At 54.7% G+C, this 12,911-nt stretch overlaps 7 protein-coding genes across 7 annotated transcripts; 3 read left to right on the forward strand and 4 right to left on the reverse strand.

Moving 5' to 3' along the window:
• Positions 1–374: 374 nt before the first annotated feature.
• Positions 375–905, forward strand: CABS01_03355 (uncharacterized protein; the record flags this gene model as incomplete). The annotated part of the gene is made up of 1 exon (XM_060536731.1): positions 375–905. A coding segment is annotated over one exon (531 nt), but the record flags the coding sequence as incomplete, so codon positions are not given.
• Positions 906–1,078: 173 nt separating this feature from the next.
• On the reverse strand, positions 1,079–1,423 carry CABS01_03356 (uncharacterized protein; the record flags this gene model as incomplete). Its single annotated transcript, XM_060536732.1, has 1 exon — positions 1,079–1,423. The coding sequence occupies one exon, from the start codon at positions 1,421–1,423 to the stop codon at positions 1,079–1,081; it is 345 nt and encodes a 114-aa protein (XP_060392651.1).
• Positions 1,424–1,815: 392 nt separating this feature from the next.
• On the forward strand, positions 1,816–3,425 carry CABS01_03357 (uncharacterized protein; the record flags this gene model as incomplete). The annotated part of the gene is made up of 2 exons (XM_060536733.1): positions 1,816–2,285; positions 2,354–3,425. The coding sequence occupies 2 exons, from the start codon at positions 1,816–1,818 to the stop codon at positions 3,423–3,425; spliced, it is 1,542 nt and encodes a 513-aa protein (XP_060392652.1).
• A 1,096-nt stretch (positions 3,426–4,521) lies between these two features.
• On the reverse strand, positions 4,522–4,737 carry CABS01_03358 (uncharacterized protein; the record flags this gene model as incomplete). The annotated part of the gene is made up of 1 exon (XM_060536734.1): positions 4,522–4,737. A coding segment is annotated over one exon (216 nt), but the record flags the coding sequence as incomplete, so codon positions are not given.
• Positions 4,738–4,745: 8 nt separating this feature from the next.
• CABS01_03359 (uncharacterized protein) lies at positions 4,746–7,715 on the reverse strand (the record flags this gene model as incomplete). Its single annotated transcript, XM_060536735.1, has 6 exons — positions 4,746–4,926; positions 5,023–6,030; positions 6,088–7,060; positions 7,116–7,151; positions 7,210–7,290; positions 7,355–7,715. The coding sequence occupies 6 exons, from the start codon at positions 7,713–7,715 to the stop codon at positions 4,746–4,748; spliced, it is 2,640 nt and encodes an 879-aa protein (XP_060392654.1).
• A 1,077-nt stretch (positions 7,716–8,792) lies between these two features.
• Positions 8,793–9,415, reverse strand: CABS01_03360 (uncharacterized protein; the record flags this gene model as incomplete). Its single annotated transcript, XM_060536736.1, has 3 exons — positions 8,793–8,882; positions 8,932–9,265; positions 9,348–9,415. 3 exons carry the CDS (start codon positions 9,413–9,415, stop codon positions 8,793–8,795), a joined length of 492 nt encoding a protein of 163 aa, XP_060392655.1.
• Positions 9,416–11,007: 1,592 nt separating this feature from the next.
• Positions 11,008–12,759, forward strand: CABS01_03361 (MYB DNA-binding domain-containing protein; the record flags this gene model as incomplete). The annotated part of the gene is made up of 1 exon (XM_060536737.1): positions 11,008–12,759. The coding sequence occupies one exon, from the start codon at positions 11,008–11,010 to the stop codon at positions 12,757–12,759; it is 1,752 nt and encodes a 583-aa protein (XP_060392656.1).
• Positions 12,760–12,911: the final 152 nt, after the last annotated feature.

A 12,911-nucleotide genomic window follows, 5' to 3' on the forward strand; every position in this document is an offset into this window, starting at 1 on the left:
TGTAGGTAATAGACCTGCGTCCGCTGCTGAATTCCCCCTTCCCAAATTCCATGTCTTCATCTCTTCACACCATTCAGTAATCATCACCACCTTGCTTGCGCCATCCAGCCTGGTAAGGATAGGAACAATCTCGTGTCGGCGCAACTACAGAGTAGCAAATCTCGAATTGCATTACACTGCGCACTGCACTGACCTCATCCCGATCCCCCGCCCATCTTACCTTCACCTCCACTGGCATAATTACACATTACGGATACAATACACTCTTCCAATTGCGGTCGCGGTCCCAAGTCCGCCCATCCAATCCAATCCACGACTGCCCAGCTTCAGCTCCAGACTCGAGCTCTCAATCGTTTGCACTTGCTTGACCGTAATTATCTGCACACTTGCACTTTTTACTTGCGCTTCTTCTGCCCGCAACGCACCAGTGCCATTCCCTGTTTCTTTCCCAGTACACGACCCGCATCTGGCCCTTTCTCTGCTCGTCCCGCCTGGGTCCTTTCTCACCCTCACTTAATTACACCATCCCCTCCCCTCGTCGACATTTCGGCCAAAATCCTACCGTCGCCCGTCCAGTCCTTCCTGTCCTCGTCCTTGTCCTCAGACTTGCGCGGGTCACGGACACAAGACCCTCCACTCTCTACTTACTCCAGTACCTGACCTCCCCACGCGGCTACGCCTCTTCGTCCGATCTCACTTTACCACCGCCCGACTGGAAACTCTTCCTTCCGTTCGACCATCCGTCCGACGTTTGGCTTGCGGTCCTCCCATTCAATTTTTCCTCCGTCTGTAGGAAAGCATCTTGCGCCTGCTTTTCTTTTCGACTGCGTCTGCGTCTGCGCCTACTCCGCCTACGCCAACGCCTACGCCTCTTCACTGCTGACGCTGCCGTTCCACGAGAATAGCAACGACGCATCTACACTAGCTCCAGCCATCGGCTCGGCACTCCATTCGTAAGTGCATATAACGGCGACGATCCTGCGTCCACTTCATCACTGCCCTTCTTCCTGCCCCTATTTGCTGCAAGACCGCCCCTCCTTTTTGCACTGCACCACATGCAGACGGCAGATCTCCTGCCTCATCGTCTGCCGTTGTATCGCAGCCAACCAGACGACGAGGACCGCTGGCTGGGGACACCCACGTCTCTAGAACTCGACTTGGGGAGCCGCCTTTCGCATTGGTTCCTGTCCTGTTCCCGTTTGGTCTGACGCGACTTTGGCTTCTTCTCTCCGTCTCCAAACCCCTTCCTGACTGCCATCTCCCTGTCACATCGTGCAGGCGCTGCCCAGCACAATACCAGCTCCTCTCCGTTTCGCTGCGCTGCACCCGCTGCAAGACCCTCTGCGGTTGGCTCGAGAGGGGCTTTTGAGCGGCTGGCAATTGCGCCCGACCCAGGTTGTCGTTGCTTGGTAGCTAACCTCATTTTACCAGACACTCTTTTCCGTCATCGTCCCATTCTCCCATCATCCCCCCCTTTCCACTCTTTCCGGGAGGGTACCGATTCCCATTCTCTTACCACTTACAACGAGCACGCAAACAAGAGTTAGCCTAGGTAAGATCACAGGCCTGTCCGGAAAAATCGACTGCCAACTAGCTCCTCAACCCTCCAATTCCGACAATCTAAGCCACCGTGCTATTCGACATCCTCTCGATAAGCGGTCCACACCTCCGCTACTTCCACGCAACCTATTTACGTCCTCCATAAACCGAACAAGCGCAACGGGCAGCTAGCATTGTGGTCACATATGCTGCTTGTCCACTCCGTTTGCGGCTTCCGACTCTGAAACCTTTATTTTATGCTGAGGACCCCAGATAATGAGCCAGCCCCGTCGCTCTAGCTTCGGTATGCTTCTCAGACGTTCCAAGTCCGGCGACCTGGGGAAGGGTGGTAAGAAAGCCCAAGCCCTTCGCGAACAGCAGGAACGCGAACTCGAACGTCAGCGTCAGGCTGCAATCTCCAGAACTCCTCCCAAGCTTCCCGAGTTCTACAAGGCCAATGACCAGCTCTCCAACTCCATCCCCTCTGACCTGCGTGCTGAGGAGGCCTCAATCATGTCGGATCACACCATAGGTACCGCCTACTCGACCAGGCCCTCCATGGAACCCAGTCGCAGTATCGTGGGATCTGTGCCGCCTATGCCTCCCATTCCCGCGAATGCCTACGATCCCTATGCTCGCACCGAGAGCATGACGCACCGCGGACGCTACAGCTATGCTAGCAGCGCAATCAGCACTGTCAACAGCCCTAGAAGGGTTCGGAGAAGAAAGGATCCCACTCCCTTCAAGTGAGTCAACTCCCGAGACATTGTCATACCTGCCCTTTCTCTACAGCACACTAACTCTCTTTGTGTAGCGTTCTCGTCATTGGCACCCGAGGCGCTGGAAAGACGTCTTTCCTCGAATTCCTAAAGACTGCTCTGGCACTCCCGCCGAAGAAGCGATCCCGCAAGACCGAGGTTGAGGAGGAACCCGCTCCCAGATCTCCTCCTTCTGGCAACTTCATCCCTCACTATCTCGAGACGGAGATTGACGGCGAGCGAATTGGTCTCACACTTTGGGATTCGGAAGGCTTGGAGAAGAATGTTGTTGATCTCCAGCTTAGGGAGATGTCGGCCTTCCTTGAGAGCAAGTTTGAAGAGACCTTCACCGAGGAAATGAAGGTGATTCGATCGCCTGGTGTACAGGATACCCACATCCATGCCGTCTTCATGGTTCTCGACCCAGCTCGTCTCGACCGCAACCTGGCGTCAGTAAAGGGCGGTGTGTCGAATGGACACAATGGCAAATACGCTCCTCCGGCTCGCATTTCGGGAGGTCTTGACGAGGATCTGGATCTGCAGGTGCTTCGTACCCTCCAGGGCAAGACTACCGTCATTCCCGTCATTTCCAAGTCGGACACGATCACGACTAAGCACATGAATGTCCTCAAGAAGACCGTTTGGGAAACCGTCAAGAAGTCGGGACTGGACCCGCTTGAGGCACTTGGCCTCGACGAGGATGATGACTCGACCAGGATCGAAGAGGAAGAAGAGGCTGTAACTGACGAAGAACACGCCGATTCTCACGACGAGGACGACTTCCCTATCCAAGGACGGGAAGGTGTACCCTCCTCCCCCGGCTCCAAACGGCTTTCTGGATCCTCCATCCGTCAACATAAGGCCAAGCAGGAGGCTAAGGAAGAGGAGGTGCCATTCCTCCCGCTTTCGGTCATCAGCCCTGACCTGTACGAACCCGAGGTTCTAGGACGTCAATTCCCATGGGGTTTCGCGGACCCATACAACGAGGAGCACTGTGACTTCACCAGACTCAAGGACGCCGTCTTCAGCGAGTGGAGAGCCGAACTTCGTGAGGCCAGCAGAGAGCAGTGGTACGAGGGCTGGCGAACTTCGCGACTTAAGAATAGCCCGAATGCTCGCCGCCGATAGACCACTTGAGATTTGGTCCATGGGCATTGCAACTTGGACCGTCGATACCCTTACCTTTCTGAACCAAATAGCCCTTTCCGATGGCTGGCTTTACACCTGATTTCCGCACTTGTCGATGAGATTTGAGAGCACCGCGCAGCATACCCCCTTTTCCTCTGTCACATACCAATTCTTACGAACTTCTATGGTTGGAGGGCGCCCAAAATATGGCGAAATGACAGCATTATCAGCCCAACTTCGCATGACGAAACTCCTTGATATCCCTGTTGCTTTCTTACCTCGACGATAGCTCAGGCAAGATGACGACGTATACCAGCATTTCCGACTCGAGCAACCGGATGACACTAGCATCGCCAAGACGCCTGTCACGCACGAGAAGGATGCAAGACTTAGTTTATTGTACTTTTGGCACCGAAAATACGTTTCGCGGCTTCTTCACTGGCAGCGACCACCCTTCGCTTTACCAGAACTTTCTTTCCTTGTTCTTCTAACTTCGCTTCTTTAACGACATTCAAGATTCTGGGGACGAAAGAGTAGACTGAGTTTAGCGGCGGTTGTAATCAGTCACATTTGGTTGGAGAGCAGGTGGATAGAGAATGCCTGCGATTCGATTCAAGCGGGCAGGAGAGATACAGGTTGGAACCAACCATTATGGTGATTCTCCGGGAGAGGCCAGCCGATAGCTGTAGGGCAGTCTTGATAGGGTCCGATGTTCTATTCACGAATTTTGATTTGTCTTCTTCATGACGAGATTGCTTGACTCGCTGCATCGTAGATATTACTTACTTTGCCAAGAGGTAACAGCGAGTTTTATATCTACCTGACCCTATTTCTCTCACGTCCGCCTATGAATACTTCAGAAATAAAGTAAAACTTGGGACAGGACTAGAGACGAATGTACTGACACCTTGAAAACTGCACACATGAGACTTTGAGGGATGCAACAGATGGTTAACTGGCGTCCTAGTGAGCTCACCCACGTCTGATGAAAAAGTGAGGTTTGCATTCGAATATCCCATGTCCATCCCATGAACGCCTTCAGGCTTGCATAGTACATGCTGCCAACAAAATCAATAGCCAAGAATGTCCCCAATTCTCACCAATAACGATGATCTCGCATAACCTCACAACTGGATCCCCCTTTTCCCCTCATCCCATAAGGATACCTTGACGATGTTGAGACTTCAAGCACTCCGGATGTGATATATATAGGTAAAGTGAGAGAGAGAAAGAGGGGGGGAGGGGAGGGTCTGTGCAAGTAGCTGCTGCACCGGGCCAGGCCAGCCAGCCAGCCAGGGTTTTCTTCTTCTTCTTCGTCTACTACAACTCATCGTCTTCGTCGTCACTCTCCAGCGGCACGTACTCGGTATGCGTGGGCTCGCCCGCCGCGTCGACGTCGCCCTCCCTCCGGTCCGGGTTCTTTCCGCGGCCGATGAGGGCCAGGCGTTCCTTTTTACCGAGGGCGATACCGTCGAAGCCCGGGTAGAGATTCAAGTCGGCTCTGATTGGTGTTTTTATGATCAGCTCCCGGGCATTCATTGAGAAGCGTGGATCCGTCAAGGGACGAGAGAGAGAGGGGGATAGCGAAACGACATACTTTAACAAATCGACTTTGAGATTCCGCGCCTTGTCGCGGATAGCTTGCTGGTCTCGCGGGTGATCAAAGACGCAGTCCTCCCTCTCCTCGAAGCTGTCGCCGCCGTAGCCGCCTCCGAGATTGCCGGCAGCGGCGATCTGGCGTTTCGCGATGAGCGCCCAGAGGCAGTTGTGGTGTTCTATGAGCCGGATGAGGCGGTGGGTGTCTTTGTCGGACCAGGGGACGCGCTGCTGCGGGCCGGCGCGGGACGCTGGGCGGCGGTTCATCTCGTTGATTTCGCGGAAGGAGGCGACGGTGGTGGCTGTGCTCGAGACGCTGCTTCGGGAGGCGGAGGTGGAGGCGGGAGCTGAGGAGGCTGGGGCGCTGGTTGGGAGGGAGGAGCGGGGGCGTCGTTGGAGGGCGGTGGTTGTTGCTGTTGTTGATGATGATGAGGCGGAGGAAGAGGGCTGGCGTGGGGGTGGTGGTGCGGTTGAGGGGAGGGTTTTGCGTTTCGAGGGGGGAGGGGGCATGTCGCGGCGGTCGCGGGCGAGTTGGGCTCTCCGTTGGGGGTTCGGGTCGCGGTTGTCTTCTTCGAAGGGGTCGTCGGACTCTTGGGAATGTTGGGAGTGCGAGAGGGAGGTTTCGCGGGGGCGTTTTCTGCCGCTGTTGTTGACGGCTATGAAGTCGGAGGAGCGCGGAGCGGCGGTGCTGGGGCCGGCTTTGGCGGAGGAGGAAGAAGGTTGCCTACTGCGGATGATTGCGGTGCTGGGGAGGCCTGCGATGATGGCTGAGAGGTCGCTCGGCGCCGGGGAGGGGTTACGGCGACGATGGTCCTCTGCCTCTTCTTCGTAGTAGTCGTCGCCAATGCCGCCGTTGATGATGGGTTCGGCGGTGGCTCCGCGCTGAGAGCTGCGTTGGGATCCGCGCTGGGAGTTTGCTAGTGATGGAGACGGACGTGTGCGCGAGGGGTGCTCGCGGGAGAGCTTTGCTAGGAGTTGCACGTTTGACCGGGACAAGATGTCTTCGCGCCTGTAGCCGAGTCAGTATATGGGTTACGTATAGACAGTGTCTAGAGGAGGGCCGTACACGTCGTTGCGGACTATATCCTGTGGCGCGCTCGAGGGGAGGGAGTCCGTCGGAGAAGATTCCCTCGGCCCTTGCGGCGGGTCCTTCAAGATGACACTGAGTTCGTCGATCATCTTGCTGCACCAGGAGGAAATCTTGCCGATGAAGTCGGCCGGCTCGTCGTCGGCTTCGTTCTGTGACTGATCAGGCGACCCCTCGAGCGGGAACATCTCGTCGAGGACCTGGATGGCATCATCCACGTTCTTGTCCACGATGGCGTCGTAAATTTGTTTTGCCCTCTCTGCGAAACGCTCCGCCATGCGGCCGTTGATGCCCCTGAACGGTCCATATTGGAGAGCCTCTTCCGCATCGATAGAGGACTCTAAAGGCACGCAGAAAAGCTCCGCTGCGATGTCAGCAGGATTCTGCTGGTCGTCCTGCAAGGCCTTCAGGCTCGTAATCAGCCGCTGCGTGCGAATGTCGAGTGCAAGCTCGATGTCGTCTTCGGTAACGTGGTCGGCGTAGTCGTCGTATGGGCACAGCGGTGCGGGAAAGTCCTCGTCGAGGCGCTCGAAGATCTTCCAGACCCTATCAAAGTTGTCCTCCTTGCGAAGCTCGGCGTCGGATATGACGTTGAGTAGCGACGTGGCGTTGGCGCCGATGATGACGGCCCGCGCCTTCATCTGCTGCCTTTCGCTAATGTCCTCGATGCTGGTGAGGAGGTCGATGAAGAGCGCGTCGGTCTCCACGAAAAACTCGCGGATGCGGAACCAGTTGCCCCGGAAGACGGGCAGCAGTCGGTGCCAGGATTTGCTACCTGGTTTTGGGTTCCGGAGCAGTCTCGCTAGGGCTTCGGATTCGTGCCATAATGAGTCGAGCGCGTTCTCCTTTAGTTCTGCTTCGACGAGATCCTGGGATGCGTCATCTTCGAATTCGGATTTCTCCGACTCGTCGTCACTGCCGTCATCCTCTATTCCCGGTAGCTGTGAGCGTCCTGTTGTGTTCCCACGTCAGCAATTCATCGAGCGAAAGTGCAAGACGGATCGCACCTTGTGAAGCTCTCGGTGCTGATGAGCCCGGTGCTTCTGTGGGAGGGTTAGTGAAATGCGTCTTTGCAAGGGAGAGAGCGCAGCGTTGACAAACTTGAGAATAACGTGTATGCAGCAGTCATGTAGGCCGGGGTCGCATATCTCTGTGTGCCGGAGATGCTCTGCGATCCCATTTCTAGGGTGGTTGTTAACCTTGCACTTCAGATGGTCCACTATGAACACAGATGAGCAGGACTCACCACTGTCGTTATCTTGGGGGTTGATGTCTCGCACAATCTCCTTCGCATTGAAGCGTGCAACTGGCTCGTTTCTGTACAGATCTTCCTCTTCCCTCTTCTCCACATCTTCCTCCCTTTCTTCCCGTTCTTCCGCCATCTCTCGCAATGTGGTGCTCGTCGGGGCGACCTTATCTCTTCCCCTACCTCGCGTCGTTGGCCGAGATGTAGCAGATGCAGAAACGGTGGTGGTCTCGGTGCTTTCGACGCGTTCCGTCATGTTTGCGCCGCCTGCTCGACGTCGTGTCAACCGCACAGAACGAGGGTCCTGGACATCATTTCCCGGAGACTCCGGAGCGCCACGGCCCGTTCTTGTGCGGGCCATGCTGTATGACTCGTTATGTTGTTCCTGGAATGACTGGGATTGCTGCAAAGACGCGTATTTTGTTGGGGTTGGATAGGGATGTTGAGTTTCTTACTAACCGGATTCTCTAACCCTAACCCCGACGATGATCGGATTGGTGTATGTTGATCGAGGTGTGGGGCTTGACGCGTTCACACTGTGCTCTGGCTGCCTTAGGTGTCCATGCGCGAGCAACCGCGTCGCCTCTTTATTAGAAACAACAAGGTTTGAGCACCCCCTCTCCAACATATATATCTGTTTATTGGTTCAATTGTGGAAAGAAGAGCTGCGCCATGGTACCCTATTATCTGGTAGACTCTCAGATAGATTTTTTTTGAAAGAAGGTTCTGAAGGGCTTCTATTGCCTCACGTCATCATTCTAGGCATGATTTCAGGTAGGTACATGATGAAAGAACGGCAGGTTCATCACGAAGCGCAGGCTTTCACCGTCACCCGCCAGTCTCACTGGAGAAATTTCGAGCCTATCGTTTGCATTTGACGAAACGTTGTTGGCGTTGTCCACTTCTTCGTTTGTGGCGAAAAACAAGTTGGCTTCAGCTACGCATGCCCGTTCGGGCACTAGAAGCTATGCACCTCATGCTGCCTATGCCGACTTCTTAGCTCAGATGCCAGGTGGGCCTGTCTCACGTTGATATACTTTGATGAAGTCCATGATGTAGAACTCTTCTCCAGTGTATTGCTATAGAATCTTGTGTGATATTCATACGATTGCGAGGGTACTGATGTTGGAGCTTTGGACCGTTTGGTTGTGGTTAAAAGCTCGTGTGGCGACGAACGGCCGTATAAGTGGGTTCTGCCTCTCGACTACAGGCAAACACAGAAACACACTGAATGAGAGCACTCTTTGCGCTTCTCTCAATTGAATCTCATTACTTCCGAAGATCTACCAGGATTAAATGGGCACCAGACGGAGAAGCACTCTCTACATTTGGATGCACTATGGATTGTTCAAATAGACTCGACCGAGGACCCTCACTTGAGGCAACGGTTATTGCAGAGGCCCAACCCGTTCGGAGAGAGTCTTGTCTTCAGACCCTATCATTGCTGCTTCTTTTCCAAGTTCTTGAGAGGGACATTCTTTCCGAAGAGGCCTAGAAGGTAAGCCGTCCTGGTCAGACAGAGAAGGGCCTGGGATTGTTAGCACAGCACATGGCTAGAGATAGAAGGGCGGTCGCACCGTGACACCCACGTTGCCCCAGGCCATGGAATTCCAGCTCGCCACGTCGAGGAAGCGATCGAGGCCCATAACGTGATAGCATACGTAAATGTGACCAAGGTCGGCTATCCAAAGAGCAACGAGGTAGCCGCGCACAACCTTTAGCTCGTTGGTGAGGTTGAGCACGGCTAGCCCGACCATGGCCATGAGCAGGTAAATATTTCCGAGCTGGAGGGCCACGAGACGGGCATTATCAGATTCCGCAGTTGGCACGGCGGCCGAGATGGCGCCCTGTACGATCTGCTCGGATATGAACCAATCCGGATTAATGACGGCCCCTAGGAAACCGCCGACGCTTTTGAGAAAACGCGCATCAGCTCAGTGGCGGGTGAGAATCGGATTGTCAGGGTGGCGAGAAAGTGTGAGAACGAACGTACAGTGAGATGGGCTCGAAGACGGTGAAGACCAGTCTAGGGAAGGTTGGAAGAGCCGCAGCCGCCGCCATGGTGACAGTAGTGGCCGTTGGTACCGGTCAGCTAGTGAGAAGTGGGATGGAGGGGGATTGAAAGCGGTGCAACAACAAAGGTGGTCACCGAACCCTTGTTGATGTTCTATGGAAGGGACAGGTGTTTTCTCGAAGACGGAGGGGCGGTTGACAGGCAGGCAGGGCAGGCAGAATTTTGAGGCCAGAATGGGGGCCGAAGAAGGCGAATAAAGGTAGGGAGGGGCAACAGGCAACGCAATTGATCAGACCGAGAAGCTGTGAGACGTTCTTTCAGCTCGGTGGAGGGTTTGTGGTGTGGTGGTCACTGTAATGTGTCATGCAAGAATTCGGAGAGGCGGAGGCGGAGGCAGAGACCACGGACGGCGGTAAATCGGAGCGAGACACATGTCTTGGGTACATGAGGTAAGGTACACTGGACGGATGCCGTACGGAGTAATAGATAGTGAGCAACCCAGACCATGGAAGCCGTAACACAGGTGCTCAGGAAGATGCCTCTAAGGTTGCCGGCTTCGCACCGAGCTGGGTTGAAGCTACGCAGGCAATGGAAGCAGGTTACGCAGGTTGGCAGGACCCAATTCAGGCTCAGGGAAAGGGAGATCCATCATCCTGTGAACCTAAGGTGGGACGAGAGGTGTGCACGGTGAGCCATCTAGTCAGTGCCTTGCCCGACTTGCCAATGTCTGTCAAACTCAAGGTTAATCAGTCCATTGCCTGCTGGCAGATTTCTCTTGCTAAAGTTGGGCAGCCATCAACTCTTTTGTCCTTCCACAGTACCTTGATAGGGTAAATACATAGATGTATGGACCTGCTGTCTGCCTGGTATTGAGGCATCAAGGTATCTTCTATTACCTACAAGTCACCTTTGTGACATATGCGTGGTCATGACATGTGTATTGAAGAGAGAGGCAAAGAGACCGAGACTGACAGAGAAAGCTGCGTGCCGGCGCGGAGAAGAAGAAACGGGCTTTCGCTGGGCAGCAGCCAATGATAACCACAAAGTATTAAAGTTACTTGGCACACCGGCCGCCGCTGCAGGTTGGTATCAGCAAATACCGCAAACCCAACCGCGCTAGTCTCATTTGCCGCTTCTACGGTGGAGAATCTTCACGTGGAACTTCCATCGTTGGGCAAATCTTCTAGGAGGAGCCCTGCAGCCATGGTGCCTGTGGTGAGCCCGTCTGCCTGTCAAGCCGGGCCCTGAAATGCTGTAAGCCAATCCTTAGCTGCTTCACGCTTTACTTTACTGATAGATACCCTTACCTACCCACGCTACCTTACCTCCCGCCTTCCATTCCTAATGCTCCCCTCCGCCTTTCGGTCACCTCAGTCACTGCCCGTCTTTGCTACCTGAGCAAACTCGTTGAAGACTCGAGTCCAAGTCTTGTCTTCGTCTGCTTCTCCTCCTCCTCCTCCTCCTCCTTCTCCTCCTCACCATCCTGCCCGCACGCCGCCGACCTTACACCCATCCATCCCGCGTCCATTGTCTCTCCTTCTTTCCTTCGCCTCTCCCCTTCACTCCTCTTCTCTTCGCCTGTGTTGTTTCCTACCTCAAATTTTAAACCAAATGCCCACTCCGACTTTCCTAGCCCACGATGGCCTACATCGAGCCACGCCTCATCCACCTGCTGAACGATTCCACCACGCCACAGCTCGCTCACGCTGATCTGCCGCCCCTCCGTCTAGCCTTCTCTCGTCCCTCCGAGAGGCCCTTCCCACTCGAGCCTGAGACCACCCATCGCGAGGAAAACACCAAAGGGCCCTCGCTCGCCACCACTCACGGAGCCCCACCACAGAATCCCGGCACCCTCGACGACAGCTTCTCCGCACGAGATTCACGAAAGGATGACGAACCACCAATCGATCGGGGAGCAGTCAACAGCACCGCGCACTTACAATTGAGACTGCTCTTGGGCGACGACCGAGATAACGTAGACTCCTCCTTTTCTCTGAGCAAGATCCTCGATGAGGTGCCCGAAAACAAAGATGATTCCGCAAATAAGAAGAGGCACCGTAACGTTGCCACCAAGGATGACTTTGTGCAGCTACCACAGCCGGTCAAGAAACAAAAGCCAATTCAACCCCAAGTCATGCCGACTATGCCGCCTATCATCAATGGCTTACACGAACCTCCTCCCGATGCTGCGCTGTTCCCGCCCATTGCCTCCAACGACTTCAACGAGCCCGAAAGCAACCAGCTTAAGCCGCTTCGAGATTTCGCGCCTGTGCCCGAGGAGAAGGATATGGAAATGGAGGTTGAGAAGCCCGCTGAGGCTGACTCGACAACATCCAAGAACTCCAAATCTAGTGGTGGCAAAACAAGGAAGAAGGCGATGAAGCCGAGGCGCAAGTGGTCCGAAGCTGAGACAAACCACCTACTGCTGGGTGTCAATCGGCACGGCGTTGGAAAGTGGACCGATATCCTTGCAGACCCCGACTTCAACTTCAATGACCGAACTGCGGGCGACTTGAAGGACCGGTTTCGCACCTGCTGCCCGAACGAGTTGCGCAGGACCAACAGCGAACCGAAGATTACAACTGCTGCTGCCGCGCCGCCAACGACTCCAACCGAACCAAAGGCCAAAGCTAAAACGGGTCTGCTGTCGGAAAATATACTCATAGCCCAAGATGAGGCTGCAGCCAGCGAATCGTCCCAAATGACACAGGCTGATTTGGACGCCTTTCCTAAGATGAAGAGGAGTAGGGCGCACCGCAAGAAGCTGGAGGATTTAGCGGAGCTAGGAATACACGGTCCATTCAAGAAGTCTCACAGAAGAGAAAGACGACCTTTTACCGACCAAGACGACAAGCAAATACTCGAAGGGCTGGACAAATATGGACCAGCCTGGACCAAGATCCAGAGAGACCCACGCTTTAGTCTGTCTGGAAGACAACCGACCGACCTAAGAGACAGGGTTCGGAACAAGTACCCCAGCGTTTATGCCAAGATTGAGAAGGGACTTTTCCAGCCCCAGGACGGGCGAGGCGGCGATACCCTCGAACCAACGGTTAGCATGAGCATCTCGAATACTCTGCAGCCCAACAGGCCACCTCCCATGGAGGCAGCATTGAATAGAACCAACTCAAAGGAAGACCTCCCTAGGTGGCCTTTGTCTGTCGTTGACAATGGAGAACTGCCTGCCAGTCAGCAGGCCTTCGACTTTGGCGAAACGACTACGGCGACATTCATGGGAAGTGCGGGAGAGATGGACATCTCTCGCCTACTGCTGGACGACTCACAAGTCGCCAGCTCGACCGCGATATACGCACCCGATCAGACGTCTGAATCGACGTCACCACAACGTTCCGCTGGGTGTTGGAATCTCAATAGCCCTTCGGCAGCTTGATCTTCATCCTGCTGCGTCTTTTCAGTGGCCTAGTACACTTGCTAGGTTTCGACCTCTTGCCTTGTGTGCAGGAATTTGTGTCGAACATTAGAATCAAAAGTGCTACGTATTGTTTGCTTACGTGGCGTACATGGAGAATTGGGGTGCTTCGC

This window comes from Colletotrichum abscissum (genome assembly GCF_030869225.1).
Source record: "Colletotrichum abscissum strain IMI 504890 chromosome Unknown Scaffold_6.1, whole genome shotgun sequence".
NCBI classification, from domain to species: Eukaryota; Fungi; Ascomycota; class Sordariomycetes; order Glomerellales; family Glomerellaceae; genus Colletotrichum; species Colletotrichum abscissum.